Source organism: Pipistrellus kuhlii, unplaced genomic scaffold (assembly GCF_014108245.1).
Source record: "Pipistrellus kuhlii isolate mPipKuh1 unplaced genomic scaffold, mPipKuh1.p scaffold_m20_p_163, whole genome shotgun sequence".
NCBI lineage: Eukaryota > Metazoa > Chordata > Mammalia > Chiroptera > Vespertilionidae > Pipistrellus > Pipistrellus kuhlii.
The window spans coordinates 45,677-67,204 of NW_023425475.1; the positions used below are offsets into that span (position 1 = coordinate 45,677).

Genomic DNA, 21,528 nt, shown 5'->3' on the forward strand with positions numbered 1-21,528 from the left:
CAGAGGGACCCCCCTGTGCCCACAGCCAGGGGGACCCCCCTGTGCCCACAGCCAGAGGGACCCCCCTGTGCCCACAGCCAGAGGGACCCCCCTGTGCCCACAGCCAGAGGGACCCCCCTGTGCCCACAGCCAGAGGGACCCCCACACTGCCCACAGCCAGAGGGACCCCCCTGTGCCCACAGCCAGGGGGACCCCGATAATGCGTCCACAGCCGGGGCTGAGCCCGCAGACAGACTCCCTGGAACCAGCTCCTCCCGGTGACCTCACGGTAACCGCCGTCCCCGAACCAAGAGGCCGAGAGGCACAAAGAGGACTCGCCAGCCGCGGCCCGCTCTCGCCAGCGCGGACGGACCCACCGAGCTCTCACCTGCAGGCCGGCGCCCCCGCAGGGCCCGGGGTCCAGGAGACGCGGCCGGCTCCCGCTCAGCACGGCCAGCTGCCCCGCACAGGCCACGGCCCGTCGCACGGCCCGGGCGGCCCTCTCCTGCGCGTCGGCCACCATGGACGGGATGTCCGAGGAGCAGCCCTGCGTGGACAGGCCCGTTTATCAGTCCTGGCCTCCAGCTCGGCCCGGCCCGGCCCGCCCACGGCGGAGGCCGGCACACACAGAGCACACGCCTCCCGCACAGCCGCACACGCACTGACCTGCAGGAACAGCTGCACGCAGCCGCCCAGCTTCTCCACCTCCTGCCGCAGCTCCTCGCCCAGCCGGGCTGCGGGGGCCCCGGGCACGGCGTCCCCCGGCCAGAGCGGGGCCAGCGCCGCCAGCTGCCCGAAGGCGCAGGCCACCTGCACCGCCTGCGCCTGGGCCGTGGGGTCCGCGGAGAACACTGAGGGGAGAGGACGGGAGGCCTCGCCCGGGAGCTCGGACCCACCGCCCGCACCGCCCGCCCCTCCCGCACCACCCCCGCCGCCGGGACATCGCAGGGGGCTGGGGAGGGCTGAGGGGCTGGGGGGCTGGGGGGTGCTGAGGGGCTGGGGGGCTGGGGGGTGCTGAGGGGCTGGGGGGCTGGGGGGTGCTGAGGGGCTGGGGGGCTGGGGAGGGACTGAGGGGCTGGGGGGCTGGGGGCTGGGGGGAGCTGAGGGGCCGGGGGGGGACTGAGGGGCCGGGGGGCTGGGGGCCGGGGGGACTGAGGGCCGGGGGGCTGGGGGGGACTGAGGGGCCGGGGGGCTGGGGGGGACTGAGGGGCCGGGGGGCTGGGGGGAATGAGGGGCCGGGGGGCTGGGGGGGACTGAGGGGCCGGGGGGCTGGGGGGGACTGAGGGGCTGCGGAGCTGAGATGGGACTGAGGGGCCGGGGGCCGGGGGGGACTGAGGGGCCGGGGGGCCGGGAGGCTGGGGGGGGCTGAGGGGCTGGGGAGGGACTGAGGGGCCGGGGGGCCGGGGGGGACTGAGGGGCCGGGGGGCCGGGGGGGGCTGAGGGGCTGGGGAGGAACTGAGGGGCCGGGGGGCTGGGGGGGACTGGGGGCCGGGGGGCTGGGGGGGACTGAGGGCCGGGGGGCTGGGGGGGACTGAGGGGCTGGGGGCTGGGGAGGGACTGAGGGGCTGCGGAGCTGGGATGGGACTGAGGGGCCGGGGGACTGGGGGGGGCTGGGGGCCGGGGGGCCGGGGGCTGGGACGGGGAGGGACTGAGGGGCCGGGGGGGCTGGGGGGGACTGAGGGGCCGGGGGGCTGGGGGGGGCTGAGGGGCCGGGGAGGGACGGGGGGGCCGGGGGGGCTGGGGGCCGGGGCCGGGGGGCTGGGGGGGACTGAGGGCCGGGGGCTGGGGGGGACTGAGGGGCCGGGGGGCTGGGGGGAATGAGGGGCCGGGGGGCTGGGGGGGCCTGAGGGGCCGGGGGACTGAGGGCCGGGGGGCTGGGGGCCGGGGGGGCTGAGGGGCGGGAGGGCCGGGGGCTGGGGGCCGGGGCCGGGGAGGGCTGCTCACAGTCGCCGGGGCCGTCCTCGTCCTGTGCGTTGTGGGCCCGGGCGAGCGCCAGCAGCCCCCCGTGCACCCGCCGGAGACCGTCCAGCAGGCCGTCCGCCGCCGTGTCCTCCTCGCCGCTCCGCCCGAGCACGGCCAGGGCCGCGCCCACCAGCTCCCGGCAGATCCCAGGGAGCGCGGGCCCCGCAGGGCCGGAGCCCAGGGCGCCAGGCGGCTCCCCGGAGCCTGTGGGACGGGAGCCGGCCTCAGCCCGGAGCCCAGCACAGGCCCGGCCCGCCCGGCGTCCCTCCCGGCACACAGGCCCGGCCCGCCCGCGCGTCCCTCCCGGCACACAGGCCCGGCCCGCCCCCGGCGTCCCTCCCGGCACACAGGCCCGGCCCGCCCCCGGCGTCCCTCCCGGCACACAGGCCCGGCCCGCCCGGGCGTCCCTCCCGGCACACAGGCCCGGCCCTCCCGCGCGTCCCTCCCGGCACACAGGCCCGGCCCTCCCGCGCGTCCCTCCCGGCACACAGGCCCGGCCCGCCCGGGCGTCCCTCCCGGCACACAGGCCCGGCCCGCCCGGGCATCCCTCCCGGCACACAGGCCCGGCCTGCCCCGGCGTCCCTCCCCGGCACACAGGCCCGGCCCGCCCCGGCGTCCCTCCCGGCACACAGGCCCGGCCCGCCCCCGGCGTCCCTCCCGGCACACAGGCCCAGCCCGCCCCCGGCGTCCCTCCCGGCACACAGGCCCGGCCCGCCCGGCACCGGGTCACAGGGTCGCCCGGCGACCGCCACCCACCTGACGGGGCCGTGTGGGCCTGGGCGCCGTGCAGGTAGCCGGAGACCCCGCGATGCCTCACCAGGCTCCGGCTCCTGCGGGAAGGGGGAGGAGGTCACGCCCGCCCGCCCGCCCGCCCGCAAGCAGGGCTCCCGCCCGGGCTCCATCCCGGCCCAGCCCCGGCCCCGGGACCCCTCAAGGTCAAGAGCGTGTGCCTTGTGGGCTCCGCTGCCTGTCAGGGCTCACGTGGGAGGCAGCCCATCCACGTGTCTCTCCCACATCGATGCTTCTCCCTCCTCCTCCCTTCTCCTCTCAAAAACCAACGGGAAAAATATCCTCGGCTGAGGCTGAACCAAAATAAAATAAAATAAAATAATAAATAAATAAGAATAAATAAAATTAAAATAAAATAAATAAAAAACAAAAAACGAATAAAATAAGAATAAAATAAAAAATAAGATAAATAATAAAATAAAATAAGAATAAATAAAACAAAATAAAAAATAAGTAAAATAAAATGAAATGAAAAACAAGGCAGCGACACAGCCGTGTGCGGAGCCGGCCGGCGGGCCGGCAGGCGGCCTACCTCCTCCGGGAGAGGGCGGCGGCGGGCGCGGCCGAGAGGTCGGGCTCCCACTGGTCCTCGGGGTCGCAGAAGAGCTCCTCCTCGCACTTGCCGGCACTCTGGGGGGGAAAGCAGACGGCTTCTGTTTGTCATCGACCTAAACACGTGGTCACGTTTCGCTTTTCGTTAACATCTTCAAGATATGTTTTTACTGATTTCAGAGAGGGAAGGAGAGAGAGAGACATCAGTGATGAGAATCATTTGCTCGGCTGCCTCCTGCACACACACACCCCCTGGGAATCGAGCCTGCAACCCGGGCGGTGTGCCGTTGACCGGAATCGAACCCGGGGCCCTTCAGTCCGCCGCTCAATCCACTGAGCCACACCGGCCACGTAGGGAATGTGGAAGTTACTGACACGTATCCACACAGAGAAAGCAGGACCCCCGCAGCCCGTCCGTCACGCCGAGGGCACCCCGGTCCGCCTCCTCCCGGCGGTGGGTCCTGTGAGCACGCCCGGCCCCGGAGCCAGGGCCCTGAGCGCCGTGGGGTCTGACTCATGAGCATCTGGGCTCACAGCTTCGCTCGCACCGCCATCGGCTTGTGGTCCTCGTCTGAGTCATCTCTCCGGGGCTGTGGCTTTCGGTCGATCCTGATCCATCGCTCTGGGGCCGTTCACGGATTTGTCTGGTTGAGGCTCGAAAGGGCTTCCTCACGAGACCGACTGGGACCCGCACCTCTTTTTGCCACCCCACCCTCCCTTTTATTTTCATTCTTTGAGACGAGGCTGGTTAGGTGATTAAAAACTCCCACGTGGAGTAGGATTTTAGAAGACAGAAAGTCAGATATTAAAAACAAGCAGGGCCTGGCCGGTGTGGCTGAGTCGTTGAGCGTCGACCTGTGAACCAGGAGGTCAGGGTTCAATTCCCGGTCAGGGCGCAGGCCCGGGTTGCAGGCTCGATGCCTAGTGGGGGGCGTGCAGGAGGCAGCAGATCCGTGATTCTCTCTCCTTGTGGATGTTTCTCTCTCTCTCCCTTCCTCTCTGAAACCAATAAACTGTTTTCTAAAAGCGCAGAGAAAGTCACAGCACGGCACCTCGTCCAGCTCCTTCAGGGCGGCCAGCTTGGACTCGAACTTCTCCCGGCTCCAGAGTGTGGCCACGCCGAGCCGCAGGTCCCGCACGCGGACCCGGGGGCCGCCCCCTCCGTCCGGCGCCTCGTGTCTGAAACACACGGAGGGGGCGCCGTCTCAGACACGCGTGCCCGTCACCTGCACCCACAGCTTTCTGAGCCGGAGGGCCCGGGAGGAAACCCGCCCGGATTAGCCGCGTTGTGACGGGGACAACGTGTGAGGGCGTGCTCTCTTCGGAGTCACTGAAACAGGTGTCTGATTCCCGAGAAGGGTGCGGAGGCAAACCGCTCTCAGCGCAGAGCCACCGCCAGCCGGGCCACGAGGCTCACCTGCCAAACACGTACTGCCTCTGCGCGCGGCCGCTGAGGGCGTTGGCCTCCTGGATCATGAGCGAGAGCTTCAGGGAGCCCCAGCTCGTCGCCACTGGAAGCGAGCACACGGGGAGTCAGTGCACACACACACACACACACACACACACACGGGCATGCACACGGATGCACATGCACACACATAAGCACACACATAAGCACACACAGCTGTCGGGACTGGAAGCGAGCACACGGGAAGTCAGTGTACACGCACACACACAAATGCATGCACAAAGACACACATGCACACATATACACAGCTCATTGGGACTGGAAGCGGGCACACAGGAGTCAGCACACACAAGCATACTGACACACCACACACACACACATGCACGCACACATGCACACTCTAGCAATAACCCCCGGGGAAGGACAGGCCTGGGAAAGTCACTCGCTTCATGATTTAGCCCTGGCAGTGATGCCCCAGTGGTTGGAGCGTCAACCCTCCCACCAAAGGTCATGGGTTCAATTCCAGGTCAAAGGGCATGTACCTGGTTGCAGGTTCGATCCCCAGAACTGGTCGAGGCTTATGTGGGAGCAACCAATTGATGTGTCTCTCTCACATCGATGTTTCTCTCCCTCTCTCCCTCCCTTCCCTCCCCCTTCCATCCTCTCCACAAAAATAAAACAAGCTGAGCGGCTCTAACCCGCGTCCCAGGGTGAGGGTGTCTGAGCCGCCCTCCTCCGGCCCGGGCCGCGGGGCGGAAGCCGACGCCGTCCGTCCGCACTCACCCGAGGGGCCCCGGTCCCGGCCGCCCTGGCCCCGCTGCAGCGCCTGCACCTCCTGGGCGATCTTCTGCTTCTCGGCCTCCAGCGCCTCCAGGATCCGCGTGTGGCGCACGCTGTGGTCTTCCAGCGCCTGGGCCGGGCGTGCAGGGCCACGCGTGTGCGTGTGGGAGAGAGGTTAGGGCCGCGGAACACGCCGCCGTGACAGCCCAGCTCCCGGCGTGTTCCCGTCGGCACGGAGAGCCACCGGAATTCACGAGACGGCCGGAGAGTGATGCTGTGACAATAAGTCCTGCTTCTCCCCGACGGCCCTGCTTCTCCCCACTTTTTCCTAACAGCCTGGCTTCTCCCCCGTCCACCCTGGCTTCTCCACTGTCCAGCCCGGCTTCTCCCTGCACAGCCCGGCTTCTCCCCCGTCCACCCCGGCTTCTCCCCGCCCAGCCCGGCTTGCCCCACCCACCTCGGCTTTTCCCCGCCCACCCTGGCTTCTCCCCCACCAGCCCAGCTTCTCCCCCCGCCCAGCCCGGCTTCTCCCCCACCAGCCCCGCTTCTCCCCCGCACACCCCAGCTTCTCCCCGCCCAGCCCGGGAGCGCGGCCGGGAGTCACCTGCTGGGCCGCCAGCCGCTCCAGCTCCAGGCGCCGCCGGTTGGCCTGCACCTCCTGCTCCAGCCGCTGCTTGGCCCGCTCCAGCTCCTCGATGCGCAGATGGGCCTTCTGGGTACTCGCCTCCTGCAGCTGCTTCTGCTGGGACTCCTCTTTCTTCGGAGAACAATCGCAAACAAGCAATGGGTAAACAACCAGGCAAACAGACGGCACTTCTCCCAGCTCCCGGGCGAGCAGAAGGCCCCGCCTTTCCCCGCAGCAGGAGCCGGGCGCGGTGGGAGGAGAGCCGGGCTCACGCGGCTGGGGGACCCCGTGACCCTCCCACCCCCCCATCGACGGCCCGGCCCCTCGCGAGGGCGTCACTGGGTGCTTCATACGTCAGGGTTCAGATCAGCAGGTGGCCAGGGAGGCTCCGGGGGCGCCCAGCAGGGGGCGGACCAGAGGCAGCACCTGGCCCAGAGGGCTCCTGTCTGGTCCCGGCAGCCACCTGTCGCCTGCGTACACCGTCCAGGAAAGGACACGGGGTGGGGAGAGACTGGCCCGCCCGTACCAGCTCGGCCTGCAGGGCCTCGATCCGGCCCTCGAAGGCGGCCCGCTGACAGCACAGCTCCTGCTCCGCCACCTCCTTGGCCACCTGGATGCCCTGCAGCATCTCCTGCTTGGCCCGCAGCTGCGCCTCTCGGACCTCCGCCTCCAGCCTGCAAAGCACCAACGCCCATGGCAGCGTCAGTCCACAGGCCGAGGCTCTGCCCACTGAACTACACCGGCCAGGGGGGGCTTTTTCTATCACAGTTTACATTCCATGTGATTATCACCACAGCAGCTCCGAGTCGTCTTAGGATGTTTCCCATTAAACAAAAACTTCGGGCAGCCCTCCCCCTGCACCCCTTTGTCCCCCAAACTCTCTGACGCAGGCCCCCGACACTCACTGCGACCGCTGGGCCGCCAGCCACTCGTTCTTGGCGAATTCGAAGTCCTTGGGGCCCTCGCCGGCCGGGGCGCCTCCCCCGAGCGCACTCTGCTCGCTGTGGGCCTCCGCCGGGTGGTTGAACCGGAAGTAATGGTCGCCCCCGAGGACCACACGGTCGCCCTGCGGCACACACAGCGCCCGCAGCTCAGGGACCCGGGACGGGCGGCGTTGTTAACAGGGGTCAGAGGGCAGCACGGAACTGTCCGCAGGTGTCACTTCCGGACGTGTCACCATCAGCCCCATGAGGAGCCCGGAGCGCAGACTTAAAGAGGGCGCTCAGGGGCCTCTCCCGCAGACACCGTTAGGGCTGGACACACACACACACACACACAAAGCCCGGCCGGTGTGGCTCAGGGGTTGAGCATCAACCTATGACCCAGGAGGTCACGGTTCGATTCCGGCCAAGGGCACAGGTCCGGGCTGTGAGCTCCATCCCCAGTAGGGGGTGTGCAGGAGGCAGCCGATCCATGGCTCTCTCTCCTCACTGATGTTTCTCTCTCTCTCTCTCCCCCTCTCCCTTCTTCTCTGAAGTTGATCAAAACGTTTTTTTTTTAAAAAGAACTGCACAGGAGTCCCTCCCGGACACTCGGGTGCGTGACCGCCCTGCCCGGGGCCCAGCGCCTCCTCCGCCCGCCTCCCGGCGCCGCTCACGTGGTGCAGCTCGGTGGGCCCCAGCACGCGCCTCCCGTTCACGTAGGTCCTGGCCTCCCCGACGGGGGCGATGGTCACGGTGCCGTCGACGTTGCTGATGGTGCTGTGGGGAGGGAGCCGGCCACAGCCGGTCCACGGTTCTCTCTCCTCATGGACGTTTCTCTCCCTCTCCTCCCCCTTCCTCTCTGACCCCGATACAAACGTACACGTCTTTTAAAAGCACCTTTGTACCCAGGGAGCCGGAAAGAAGCCCAGAGTGAAGTCGTCCTTGTGCTAACAGGACAGGAAAGGGGGGAAGGCTGACCCCACGAACGGGACGAGTCTGTCATCGCCCAGGCAAGATGCACTGGAAGGACCAGGCCAGGGACCCGGGCGCGCGCGCGCGCGCGTGCCTCCCGTGAGCAGTCGATCGGTCACCGCGGACAGCGGCCGGGCCCTCGCTCCGGGGCAGGCGGACGTACCAGTGCCGGTCGGCCACCAGCGCGCCGGCCAGCTGGATGTCGGGGCCGGCGCCGGGGCCGCGCTGGCCCACGGCGGTGGTGCCCTCCCGGAGCACGTACAGCAGCGCCTCCGACAGCTGCGGGTCCTCACTCAGGTTCACCAGGTTGGGCAGGCGGCTGTCCACCTGGAAGGTCACTCCCGCTCGCTGGAGCCGGGGTGGGAGGGAGGAGAGACCGTGGGAGACGCTTGGAGGCGCTCGTGAGGAGCTGACGCGGTGAGAGGTTTCTCTCTGCCACCCCCCGCGCTCAGCCAAGGGCGGTGACTTCCCCGTGTGACGCCCCGACGCCCCATCCCAAGCGCCGCCCTGACCGCACGCCCTGACACGGACCCTCCGTAGGGCCCTGCTTCCTACGGGGGCAGCGGGTACTCCACGCTTACTCTGCGTCTTGCTGGCCCTTCCCGGCGCCTACCTGTAACTCCTTGATCTCGTGATGCTTTCTTTCTTCGGCCTGCTCAAATTTTTCTTTCCACGCTCTTTCCAAAAACAGAATTCATAGTTAAAAGTACACACACACACACACACACGTGTATATACATATATATAGATATATAGATGTATAGAGATACGATTAACAATCAACAAAGATTCTGAAGCCTCTTGGGATTAGATGAGATGGCCTGGGGCTGGGCAGCTGCAGGGGGAGGGGGGACGGGGTGGGCGAGGCCGCACCGTCCAGGCCCCGCCCACCCCGCGCTGGCCCCTGGCCCTGCACCGGTCTGCCTGCTCCGGGCCCCACCTCTGCATGGCCACCATGGCTCGCTCCTGCTCGTGCAGCCTCATCCGTAAGGACGCGATTTCCTGCCGACAGAGCCGGTACCGCTCGGGGTCGATGTGCTGACGGCTTCTCTGAGCAGCTCTCAGCTTCTCGATTTCTGCTTTCAGTTCTAAAGATTTATAAGAAGACGCACGATTGATCCAGAGTCATCTCCCCCCACACTGCAGGGATGGCCCCGGGAGGAGCTCTGAAGCCGCCTATGTCCGTCCGTCCGTCCGTCCGTCCGTCGCCCACACTGTCACCCGAGGCCCCGGGTGCAGGGGGCGCAGGGCGGGGCAGGAGGGGGCGCTCACCGCGGACGAGCTGGGCGCTCGTGTCCTCGTTCACGCGGGCTGCGTTGACGATGCTGCGGGCCTGGTGGGCGTAGCGCAGGGTGCTCAGCGTCTCCTCCAGGCTGCTGCCCGCCGGGCTCACCGTGGCGATCATGGCTGTCTTCGAGTTGCCGCCCAGGCTCTCCTTCAGCAGCCTGCAGGGCGGGCAGGGGCAGGGGCAGGGCCAGGGCCAGGGTCAGCCTCCGCCGGGCCCCGCAGCCATCCCCCGGGTCTCTCCGGCCAGCCCGCACGGAGCAGACCCAGCACAGGGACAGGAACTGGGGCACGGGGCGAGGTCTCCCTCCGCGGGCCGCCCCGGCCGGCAGGTGGAAGGGTCCCGAGTTTGATTCCGGTCAGGGCACAGGCCCGGGTTGTGGGCTCCATCCCCAGTGGGGGGCGTGCAGGATCCATGATCCTCTCATCAGGGATGTTTCTATCTCTCTCTCTCTCTCTCCCTCTCCCTTCCTCTTTGACATCAATAAAAATATATTTTTAAAATAATTTTAAAAAGTAGCCGAAACCGGTTTGACTCAGTGGTAGAGCGTCGGCCTGCGGACTGAAAGGTCCTGGGTTCGATTCCGGTCAGGGGCATGTACGTTGGTTGCGGGCACATCCCCGGTAGGGGGTGTGCAAGAGGCAGCTGGTCGATGTTTGTCTGTCATCGACGTTTCTAGCTCTCTATCTCTCTCCCTTCCTCTCTGTAAAAAATCAATAAAATATATTTAAAAAATAAAAAATAACTTTAAAAACAAAGTTCAGAGGACACTTGCCACGTGAGGACGGACTCCCGGTACGGAATGAAGGCTCTGCGTCGGCCCCCGTGCTCGGCCAGCGCCGAGATGACCTTGCCCAGGGTCAGCAGGGACTTGTTGATGCTCACGCCTTCCTGTGCCGGAGAGACCGCGTCTGGGTCAGCTCGCCGCTCAGAACAGGGCGGCGCCACGCCCTCTCCCACAAGCCACCGGCTGTCTCCCGACTCCCCACTTCCTGCCGCTACCGCAAAGTGACCACCCCCAAAACGGGGGCCTCTGCACCCCAGCATGCAGCCTGTGAGCTGCAGGAGGAGAGCGTCTCCCTGGTAACCTCCGAAGCATGAAGCCCCGCCCCCGGGAGCGAGCCCCGCCCCCGGGCCCGGCCCCTCACCCTCAGCAGCTGCCCGCTGGTGCCCGCAGGCCCTTGGCGCTCACTGCCCGCCAGGTCCACCAGGCTGATGCGGCTGGTCACCGCGTGGTCGTGCTGCTCCCCGTCCACCAGCTCCGTCTGCGGGAAAAGGGGGTGGACGTGGCTGTCGGTCCCAGGAGGGAGAGCGGTGAGGGGGGCACAGGCCCCTCGCTTGTTAGCAGAACCGAGCGCCCCCTCCCTGGGCCTGCGATCGTGAGTAAGGCGCAGCTGCGAACACACCGGGCCGTGCTCGGATTGTGCCAACATGAAAGAAACGACAGGAAGGGGGACAGGAGGCCACAGCCTTTAAGGCACATGTGTCAAACACAAGGCCCGCGGGCCAAATCCGTCCCGCCAGGCCTTGCAATGTGGCCCGCACCGCGCTGTCATCACTGCACTCCGCTGCGTTTCCATCACAATGACAGTTTATGACTGTTCAGTAAACCATTCGGCCCGCGATTTAGGCTGGATTTTAGATTTTGGCCCCTTCTCTGATTGAGTTCGACACCCCTACTTTAAGGAAACCACCACGAGCAGAGGCGAAGCCCAATCGTGTGCGGAGGGGCCGTGTATCCCATCCCGGACCCTACGGCTGAACCGTGAGAAACCTTTTCCTTTCTGATGGGGTTTCCCAGACACGGTCCCATGCTCCCCGTGCGTCACCAGGAGGGATCGCGTGTGGACAGGACACCCGTGATATCGCGGTCAAATAATAATAGATATTATTGGTTTTTAAAAGAGTGAGGAAGCCGGGACTGGTGTGGCTCAGTGGATAGAGCGTGGGCCTGTGGACTGGGGGGTCCCAGGTTCAATTCCGGTCCAGGGCATGGACCTTGGTTGCGGGCACATCCCCAGTGGGGGGGTGTATAGGAGGCAGCTGATGGATGATTCTCTCTCATCCATGTTTCTAACTCTCTCTCCCTCTCCCTTCCTCTCTGTAAAAAACCAATAAAATATTTTTAAAATTAAATAAATAAACAGCAAGGAAAACGTACAGCCAGGTGCACCAAACCGGACTCAGTCGTTAAGTATTATATTTGCCAAAACCCAACGATGTCAGGTCCCTACGGGAGTGTCCGCTGACCGCTGACTGACGGGAGAGGAAGAGGCGGAGGCGGGTCCCACCTGGGTGCGGGTCATCAGCAGGGTGAGCACCGAGTGCGAGCGGGAGCTCTTGTCGTTCATGCCGGTGGCCGCCGTGGCCCGCTGCTTGCTCCCCAGCTGCAGCCAGCCCTGCGGGGGAGGCGGGGGTCTGCTCACGCTCAGGCCACGGCCACGCTCCCGGGGGGGCAGGGGTGGAGCGAGGGCGGCCCCGCTTACCTGGATGTCCGCGTAGGAGCCCACCGCGTTCCTGCGGGAGGGAAAGAAAGCCGGTCACGCTCTTGTCCTCGCACAGGAAGCAGGGAAGCCCCTGAGCGTCTTCCCGGTTCAATTCCCGGTCGGGGCACAGGCCCGGGGTGCAGGCTCCATCCCCAGTGCGGGGCGTGCGGGAGGCAGCCGGTCCATGATCCTCTCTCATCGTGGATGTTTCTCTCTCTCTCTCTCTGTCTCCCCCCTCCCTCTCCTTAAAAAAATATTTAAAAAACCGAAACTCTTCCATGACTCAGCTCACACCTCCTCCCCCAGCGTCGTAAGGAGCAGACGCAAACATCAGCAGGAGAGGGGACAGAGGAGAACGCCAAGCACATCCTACCCCGTGTAATTCGCGGTCTGCGCGTAACACACGGCACTTACATGCAGCGGACACGGTACTTACACGGCCAGAGCTTCGACGTACGGCCCGGAGACGGGGTGCTCCCGGACCCTCAGCTGTGAAGCGAGCGGAGTGGTGGTCAGCTGACTGGCTCAGTAACAGTGAACCCGCAGCTCCCTGGCACCTGCCATCACACAGCAGCAGGCGGGTCCTCCGTGCCGCCAGTGGACGGGTGGACCCGCAGGCGTTCATAAACAGGAACCAACGCCTCCTCTTACCGGCTGCTTCCTCTGCCTGCTGCCCCCTCTGCCCACCAGCAGGTCGTGGATCTTCTCGTTGTAAACTTCAAAGAAGCTCATCTCCAGGTGGTACCTGACCTGGGAGGAGAGCTCAGGCTGCGACCTCGCCCCCAAGCCTCGCCTGGTCTGCAAACTGCCTCCTGTCCCCCTCCTCCTCCTCCGCCCTCAGCCCTCCGCCCTCCACCTCCGACTCAGAGCAGAGCAATCAGTTTACAGACCCCACTGCTCCCAGGTCCTCACTTTCCAACTGCTGCACCCGCTGCCCTCCGCCCGGTGCCCTCGCCCCCACTGCGCAGAGGGACATGAGGGCCCCGGCCCTGACACCGCCCGCTCTGGCTCTCCCAGCCTAACCCGAGGCCGGCAGACCCGGCACCTACCTCCTGGGTCTGGTGTTTGGCCACTTGAGCAAAAAGGTCTTCGCAGAACCTGGGGATGATGCCCGGCTCTTCCCCGAACCCCATCATCCTGAGCGAAGAGGGGAGGGAGGCTGAGCAGGGGGCGGGGCCAGGGGATCACCCCACGGGGGCACGTGGATTGGGGGGGAAGCCGGGTGAACAGGCTGGAGGGGCCAGGAGCCCCAGAAGCTGAGAGGCAGAGAGGACCCTCCCCTGGCGCCCTCGGAGGGAGCACAGCCCCGACCCCGATTCCAGATTCCGGTCCAGGGCGGGGAGGGCAGAGCTCCTGAGGCTCAGGCCAGTCTGTCGTCCTGGGAGCAGCAGCCCAGGAAACACACCTCCCTGCCCCTCCTTCTGGGCTTGGACCGGAGAACAAGAAAAAGAGGTTTATCTGCGTTACGTTTGTTCATTTGCCCAGTTACTCAGTGACCGGAAAGTTAATGTTCAAGCAAAAATATTCCTTTTCATTAAACAAACGTTCTATTGCTCTGTGTCCGCGATGACTCGTTCCAGCCCTTCGTTTCCAGCGTGTCTCTGTCGCGATAAACCCGCGCTTCTGTGAGCATTTAAGCTGGTGCTCTGTGGCGGCCCACGTACACTTCAGCCTTGTTTACCCGGCCCGCGGGAGCCTCTGGGTTTGACATGCTGGCTTCGCAGTAACAGGAGGCCAAGGACACTCACAGAGGCCAAGGACTCTGGGCATAAACCGAAGCCCAGAGGCTGAGCAGCTGGACTGCGGGTGCGGGACTGGCGTGTACACCGAGCAGACCTGACCCCGGTCCCCGGGGTCTCAGAACCGTGTGCCGTCCATCAGGGCAGGCCGCTTCTCACGACGGACAGACACGCACACGCACACACGCGCACATATACACATGCATGCACACACATGCACACACATGCACATGGACACACGTGCACACACCTCTCGCACACGTATGCACACACGCACGCACACGCTCACACACACCTCTCTCTCACACACACACACACACACACACGCACGCCTCTCTCACACACACACACACACACACACACGCACATACGCACGCACATATGCACACGCACACACCCTCCCCCCCCCCCAGCCACGTCACGGCGGCGGCACTCACGTGTAGGACTTCCCGGAGCCCGTCTGGCCGTAGGCGAAGAGGCAGGCGTTGTAGCCCTCCAGGGCGCGGGCCAGCAGCGGGGCGGCCAGCGCGGTGTACACGGAGGCCTGGCCGGCGTAGCGCGGGTGGCTCCGGTCGAAGGACCAGAAGGCGGCGTCGTAGAGGAAGCGGAACTCCTGCCGCAGGGCCGGGTGCCGCACGGCGAGGTCCGCCCCGTCCAGGAAGACCACCTGGGCCGCGCTCTCCTCCTGCTCCCTTCGGGGGCAGACAGGGGGAGGCCGTCACCGCCCGGCTCCGAGCGTGAGGACCTCACAGCGGGTCCAACAGAACACTCCTCCGGGCGGGACGATGTTCAATTTTACGTGGAAAATGTAACGGCCGGTGTGGCTCAGGGGTTGAACAGCACAGCGATTGAGATTTCTCTGGAGAGCCACATTTTTAAAACTTAAACTTCTTCCACACAGGCTCGCTCACCCAGGCCGTGGTCTTTTGTGGAAGAGCCACACCCCAGGGGCCAGAGAGCCGCATGTGGCTCGCGAGCCGCAGTTTGCCGACCACTGCCCTAAAAATTTACAGCGGTCGGCAAACTCACTGGTCCACTGAGCCAAATACCAACAGGACGGCGACCGAAATTTCTTTGGAGAGCCACGTTTTTTAAACTTAAACCCTATAGGTAGGTACACTGTTATTGGCTTGATTAGGATACTCCTAAGCTGGCCTTTGCTAAACACTCAAGGGGCCTCGCGAGCCACAGTCTGCCGACCACCGGGCTAAAATAATTGACGCACCACAACTCAGCCCGCGTTCTCTCTACAAAGACGTCACCAAAGAAAAAGAAAAGAAAACGTCACCGACAGGCGTGAGGAGCAGGACACCAGCTCCGAAGGCCGACCCACCTCTTGCTGAAGGGCCTCACGCGGACGGCCACGGTCACCTGGCTGCTCTCCACCTTCAGGGGGCCCCTGGGGGTGCAGGCCTCCTCCCTGGGAGGGAGCGTGTGCTCCTGACACCCCTCCCCTTTATTTGGGAAGAGGGTGCGTTTGGGGTTCTGCTGGCCCTGGGCGCCGGGCGTCCTGCGTTTCAGGGCGGACAGCACCGCGCTCTGAGGACGAGGCGTGCCGCAGCGCGGGGTCCGCGTGTGCTCCGCCATCCGTCGCCCGGGCGTCCCTCCTCCTAGGCTTTCGGACCTGTCTGTGTGTTTTTCAGCCTCTTTCCAGAGCCCCCGGGGATGCAGGCTTCCTGCCCCCACTCGGTCGTCCCACGGGCCCCGCTCGGGTCTCGCGGACGAGGGGCCGGGCCGGGCCGCCTCGGCCTCTCCCCCGGGGCGGATGGGCGTGCTGTGAGTGAAGTGCCCGCTGCCCCGCGCTCCCGCCAGGGCGGAAAACGCTCCCCCGTCTTCGTCCCCGGCCCCCAGTCCGGGGTCGCTGTCTCCGGCGGAGGAGGCCGAAGACGCAGCCGGGGAGCTTTTCTTGTTGTCGGCAATCCTGACGCTCCTGCTGGCGTCCCGGGAGGCTCCATCGCTGGCTGCGGCCCCTCCCACGCTCTGGGTCGCTGAATCCGCTCCAGCTGCTGTCCGAATGCCCACCGGATCTGCTCCAGCTGTCGTCTGCCTGCCCAAGGGATCTGCTCCAGCTGTTTCCGGCCTGCCCAAGGGATCTGCTCCAGCTGTCGTCTGCCTGCCCAAGGGATCTGCTCCAGCTGTTTCCTGCCTGCCCAAGGGATCTGCTCCAGCTGTCGTCTGCCTGCCCACGGAATCTGCTCTAGCTGATGTCCAACTGCCCACGAAATCTGCTCCAGCTGTTTCCTGCCTGCCCAAGGGATCTGCTCCAGCTGTTTCCTGCCTGCCCACAGGATCTGCTCCAGCTGTTGTCTGCCTGCCCACGGGATCTGCTCCAGCTGCTGCCCGCCTGCCCACGGAATCTGCTCGAACGCGACGCTGTAACCTAAGAGGCGTTTCTGTCTTTCTCGCGGACGCCTCTCCCCCCTCACTCCCCAGCAGCGAAGAGTCCTTGTGCCTTGTGGCCCTCCTCTGCAGGGTCAGTCTGCCGGCAGGGTTGGGAGTGAGGGCCGCCCCTCCGGGGGTCCTGCAGGCGGAAATGACGTAAGTGCTATTGATGCCCCTGAGTTTCTTGGCGGAGCCCAGGAGCGGGTCGTCGTTCTCACGCTCTGACCCGTCCGAGCCCGAAGGCTGCTTCAAGCTGCCGTCTGGGCCCAGGCCGTGCCGGGAGGAGCTCCTAAGGGAGTCGGGAGCCCCGGGGAGGCCGCCGCCGCCCCCTCGGTGTGCCCTGGAGACTGACATGGCGGCGGCGAGCGACTCTCAAAGGATGTTGTTGATAAAAAATAAAAATAAAGGATGTTGTTGATAAAATAAATAAATAAATAAATAAAAATAAAGGGTGTTGTTGAAGCCTCTACGCTTGTCTCTGGATGCTCCTTCGACGTCCAGCCTATCCGTTTCCAAAAGTATCTGTTAAGTTACAAAAAAATTAAAAAAATTAGATTGCACAGACCACAAAGAGGCTTTGAAGACATGAGAACCTGTCATGACATAAGAACACATGAGAATAAATTTCGATGAGCAGCTCAGAACCGGCCGGGTTCAGAAAAGGAGGAGGCACCTCTGAACACCAACCTCTGAACCTGGAGGCCACGGTGTGATTGCCGGTCAGGGCACATGTCCTGCCTGGTTGCAGCCTTAATCCCCAGGAGGGGGGGCAGCCAACCAGCCGATCAATCAATGATTCTATCATCACTGATGCTTCTCTTTCTCTTTTTTCTCTCCCTTTCCCCTTCCTCTCTGAAATCAATTAAAAATATATTTTTTTAAAAAAGAACGAAAACACCAGGAGTTAATTTTTAGCGAAGTCTTTCTAAAGGTCTCAGTAAACCACACCCAGGACGTAAGCCTCTCAGGCAGCCCTCCTCCTGGGCAGACACCCGGAGAGGCTGGCGATTCCGCCGCAGCTGGACTCGTCGCGGCTCCCACCCACAGGTGGGGGGTTCGGCAGGTTCTCCTTCGGACCGGCCCGGACCCCAGGGAGAGCAGTCCCCGCCCCCCACCCCCTCCCCGGCGGCCTCCCCGCGGTTCCGGGCTCAGAGGGTCACGGCGAGGGCGGAGAGACTGTCCGGGGCCTGAGGTCCGGCCGCCGGGCCCGGTCTTCCTCCCTGGACTCCATGGAGGCCCTGAGCCCAGACCGCCGCCCGCACCCCCAGGGCCGCACCCCCACAGGGGCACCCCACCTCGCACCCTCACAGGGGCACCCCCACCTCGCACCCCCCAGGGCCGCACCCCCACACGGGGCACCCCCACACGGGGCCGCACCCCCACACGGGGCACCCCACCTCGCACGCCCCCCACCGCTGAGAAGGCCGGACCCTGTGTCCGCGACACTCACCGCCCGCTGCCCGCTGCCCACAATTTGAACCGGGCGCGCCACCTTCTGATTGGCTACCGGAAGCCGCGCTCTGATTGGCTGCCGGGCGTCGCGTATTGATGAGCGGCTGAGGCCTCGTCGGCGCCGCCTTCTCCTGATTGGCTGCCGGAGGTGGCAATCGGACTGGCCTTGCCGCTGACGTCGCGCCGGCCCCGCCTTCTGATTGGCTGCTGAACAGTCGCGTCGGCGCCACGCCTTTGCGTCCTCCCGCCCCCCGGAAGCGCCCGCAGGCTGGGTCGCTGGGGCATCTGAACGCTGGACCCGCCTGGCCCTGGACTGGATGTGTATTTTGTTTTGATTTTTAAACATATTTTATGGATGTTTCTAACTCTCTCTCCCTCTTCCTTCCTCTCTGTAAAAAAGCAATAAAATATATTTTAGAAAAGAAAAAAAAATATTGAGAGAGAAACATCCATCAGCTGCCTCCTGCACACCCCCCACTGGGGATGTGCCCGCAACCAAGGTCCATGCCCTTGACCAGAATCGAACCCGGGACTCCCCAGTCCGCAGGCCGACGCTCTAGCCCCTGAGCCAAACCAGTCAGGCTTTCATTGATATTTTTCTCTCTTTCCCTTCGACTCTGAAATCAATAGAAAAATAATTTTAAAATAAATAAATGAAATGTGACTGGTTGCTATACGTCAATATAATTGACAAATATTTTAACCGAACACAGGCAACTGTCAAGTATCTGTGAGAGCTGCAGTAGCCGGCGTGCGTATATGGAAATGCGAGATGGTTGCGCGAAACCGGATTCTATAAATGGACGACCTCAGAAACCAACTGCATCTGCAGGCAGCTACCAACCTTGTTGGCCATTTTTTCTTAGTTTCCAACCTCCTTCGCCACCAGCTGCCAACTCTTCCCTGGGGTTAAGCCTCTGCTTAGCTCTGGCCTCAGAGTAACGGGGGTCCCCACACCTGCATTCTGGCCTCAGCTTCCTCCATCCCAGGGATCTCCCTACATCAAAATCTTCTTCCCTCTTCACGGTCCCAAATAATTCCCAGTTATTCTGAAAATAAAAGCAAACCTTTTTTAAAAAAATCCACCAGAGGGAGACAAACTGGAAGAAAACGCATGGGAAGACGTCAGAAGAGGCCCTGCCTGCCTGGCTCAGTGGTTGAGCGTCAACCTATGGACTAAGAGGTCACAGTTCAACTCCTGGGGAGGGCACATGCCCGGGTTGTGGGTTCCATCCTTGGTGGGAAGTGGGGGGAGCGTGCAGGAGGCAGCTGATCCAGGACTTTCACCATTGATGTTTCTCTACGCCCTTCCTCTCTGAAACCAATTTTTTTAAAAAATGTTTTATTGTCCTTTTTTTTTAATCATTGATTTTTTTTTTTTTTTTTTTACAGAGAGGAATAGAAAGCCAGAAACATCAGTGAGAGAGACACATTGATCAGCTGCCTCCTGCACTTCCCCCACTGGGGATATGCCCGCAACCAAGGTCCATGCCGTTGACCAGAATTGAACCTGGGACCCTTCAGTCCGCAGGCTGACACTCTATCCGCTGAGCCACACCAGTTTCGGCTTTCCCCCCCTTTTTTTTTTTAATGATTCAAACCCATTGGAAGCCTTTTAGATTAGGTTAAGGGGCACAGGAAAACCTTCACTCGGGCCATTTAACAGTCCCTGGGGATACAGATGTATTGCAGTTTACTCAACTTCGTACTTTTTCGTTTGCTAAAACGTGGGCTGTACTGTCCTGCTTTGCAGGAGTTCGTGCTGAGTTGCATTTTTACTGCCGCGTCTTTGGTGCGACTGAGACTCTTGTGGTTCTCAGGTGTCCGCCAGCCTTACACACAGAGGCCAGTTTACATGGGGCAGGTTCTGTATTTTCTTTCTAAATGCCAACACGTGCCCGGCCAGGGACCTTGGGAGCGTGCGCCTGCACGCTGTGGTCTGCCCGGCTGGTGAGACCCTCAAGAATTCCGTCGTGACCACTCGGTGACGCAACCCAAGCCCGCAGACCAAGCCTGCCCGTCACCGGAGGAGAGGCCGTTCCTGGAAGCTGGTCATCCCCTTTTTTTAAATATATATATTGTTTTATTTTATTTTATCTTATTTTTAAATTTATGTTATTGATTTTTATTTTTTTTTTTACAGAGAGGAAGGGAGAGATAGAGAGCTAAAAATGTCGATGAGAGAGAAACACCGACCAGCTGCCTCTTGCACACCCCCTACCGGGGATATGCCCGCAACCAACGTACATGTCCTTGACCTATCAGTCCGCGGACCGACGCTCTATCCACTGAGCCACGCCGGCTTCGGCTAGTCATCCCTTTTAAAATGGACGGAGGAGCGCTCGGGGTTGAGTGAGTGTCCCAGGAGCTCTTTCCTCTCTGAGTCATGCTGGGTCCGATCCAGGGAAGATTGGTAAGAGTCGGAAAGCCACTGTCAACCCAGGGCCTCCTGGGTAACCCGCCTGTACATCGAGGGAGCGCTAGGGTTCAGCAAAGATGGAGAGAACTGCCCTCGGGATTCTTTTTTTTTTTTTTAATTTAATATATTTTATTGATTTTTTTACAGAGAGGAAGGGAGAGGGATAGAGAGTTAGAAACATCGATGAGAGAGAAACATCCATCAGCTGCCTCCTGCACACCCCCCACTGAGGATGCGCCCGCCACCAAGGCACATGCCCTTGACCGGAATCGAACCCAGGACCCTTCATTCCGCAGGTCGACGCTCTATCCACTGAACCACACCGGTCAGGACTAGATCGAATATATTTCAAACAAAAACAAAAGAGGTCGCAGTGGTCTAGCCCCCGGCTCTCTCCTCCTCTCGGCGCGCAATTCCGTGGGGCTCCACACCGGACCTCCAGCCGTGGGGGCTGAGTGTCCGCAGCGCCGTTCCCGCCCGGTTCCCTGGACGGCTCGGAGCGTCAGGCACCTGGCCCGTTCCTGGAACGCGGCACCCGATACCCCGCGTCCTCCCGGGCGCATCCGAAACCCTACCTCTCTCCTGGGGACACGGGGGCCTCAATGCGGCCGCTGTGTCCCAGGCGCCCGCCCTCCCGCCAGCCCGCCCGCCCAGCCGGGGTAATTAGGATAAGGTGACCAGACGTCCCGATTTTTAACAATTTGTCCCGCGTCCCGAGGTGTTTTAAAAAAGTCACGATTCCAAAAATCTTTCCAAAAATCGGGACTTTTTAAAAACGCAGCGGGACGCGGGACAAATTGTTGAAAATCGGGACTGTCCCGCCAAAAGCGGGACGTCTGGTCACCTTAAATGAGGATGGTGCACGCCCGCAGGGGGGCTGGGAGCGGGCAGCGAGGGGTGCCTGTCTGTGCCCCCCGATTCCCCACTCTGCACAGGATTTGGGGGGGAAGGGAGGAGGCGAGGGAGAGGGTTCGTGGTCACAGAGTTCTCCCTTTTTATCTCTTCTTAAAATATATTTTTATTGATTCCAGAGAGGGAGAGAGAGAAACACCCATGATGAGAGAGAATCACAGATCGGCTGCCTCCTGCACGCCCCCCACTGGGGACGGAGCCCCCGGCCCGGGCCTGTGCCCCGACCGGGAATCGAGCCCTGCCCTCCTGGTTCCCAGGTCGACGCTCCACCGCTGAGCCGCGCCGGCGGCTGTGAACGGCTCGGTGTGAACGTGTATGGATGGCGAACGCCCGCCCCTCGGTGCCGGAGGCCGCACGTGCCACACGGCGCACCAGGGACCGCGAGGGGCCCGGCGGGGCGGGGCGCGGCCGCTCACCTAATTACCCCGGCCGGTGTCAGCAGCAGCCCGGCCGCGGGGTCACGCTCCGGGACAACAAAGGGCCCTGTCTCCCCGGAGTCGGCTTACGGGCGGGCGGCCCAGCCAGGACGCTCACCTCGAATGACCTGCCGCCGCCCGCCCGCCCGCCCGCCCGCCCGGCCCAGGCTGCCTCCCGGGCGAGCGGGCGCCGTGGCCGTGCGGTCAGCGGGAAGCACAGCCAGAGTGCCGCTCAGCCTGCCTCCGAAAGGGGCATCTCCTTCTAAATTTACTGATGGATGTCCGAGAGGGAGAGAGGGAGGAACGTCCATGATGAGAGAGGATCACGGACCGGCTGCCTCCTGCACGCCCCCCACTGGGGATGGAGCCCGCAACCCGGGCCTGTGCCCCCACCGGGAATCGAACCCGGACCTCCTGGCTCCTAGTTCGGTGCTCCACCCACTGAGC

At 63.3% G+C, this 21,528-nt stretch overlaps 1 protein-coding gene across 1 annotated transcript in view; it reads right to left on the minus strand.

Annotated features, from left to right (window-relative positions):
* LOC118720352 (zinc finger protein 281) overlaps nt 1–17,440 on the minus strand; it is a 44,946-nt gene extending 27,506 nt beyond the window's left edge. Inside the window, exons 1-26 of the mRNA XM_045582462.1 lie at nt 17,333–17,440; nt 14,834–16,404; nt 13,938–14,192; nt 12,811–12,898; nt 12,413–12,511; nt 12,198–12,250; nt 11,762–11,792; nt 11,567–11,674; nt 10,424–10,540; nt 10,051–10,166; nt 9,263–9,435; nt 8,931–9,078; nt 8,604–8,667; nt 8,154–8,338; nt 7,693–7,795; nt 7,001–7,161; nt 6,622–6,769; nt 6,075–6,227; nt 5,474–5,600; nt 4,700–4,793; nt 4,335–4,461; nt 3,263–3,360; nt 2,698–2,771; nt 1,924–2,145; nt 646–830; nt 368–526 (exon numbers count right to left, since the gene is read on the minus strand). Coding sequence (XP_045438418.1) covers nt 368–526; nt 646–830; nt 1,924–2,145; nt 2,698–2,771; nt 3,263–3,360; nt 4,335–4,461; nt 4,700–4,793; nt 5,474–5,600; nt 6,075–6,227; nt 6,622–6,769; nt 7,001–7,161; nt 7,693–7,795; nt 8,154–8,338; nt 8,604–8,667; nt 8,931–9,078; nt 9,263–9,435; nt 10,051–10,166; nt 10,424–10,540; nt 11,567–11,674; nt 11,762–11,792; nt 12,198–12,250; nt 12,413–12,511; nt 12,811–12,898; nt 13,938–14,192; nt 14,834–16,236 — 4,491 coding nt within the window. The 5' untranslated portion in view covers nt 16,237–16,404; nt 17,333–17,440. The remainder of the gene's footprint in view (nt 1–367; nt 527–645; nt 831–1,923; nt 2,146–2,697; nt 2,772–3,262; nt 3,361–4,334; nt 4,462–4,699; nt 4,794–5,473; nt 5,601–6,074; nt 6,228–6,621; nt 6,770–7,000; nt 7,162–7,692; nt 7,796–8,153; nt 8,339–8,603; nt 8,668–8,930; nt 9,079–9,262; nt 9,436–10,050; nt 10,167–10,423; nt 10,541–11,566; nt 11,675–11,761; nt 11,793–12,197; nt 12,251–12,412; nt 12,512–12,810; nt 12,899–13,937; nt 14,193–14,833; nt 16,405–17,332) is intronic.
* Between the last annotated feature and the right edge of the window lie 4,088 nt (nt 17,441–21,528).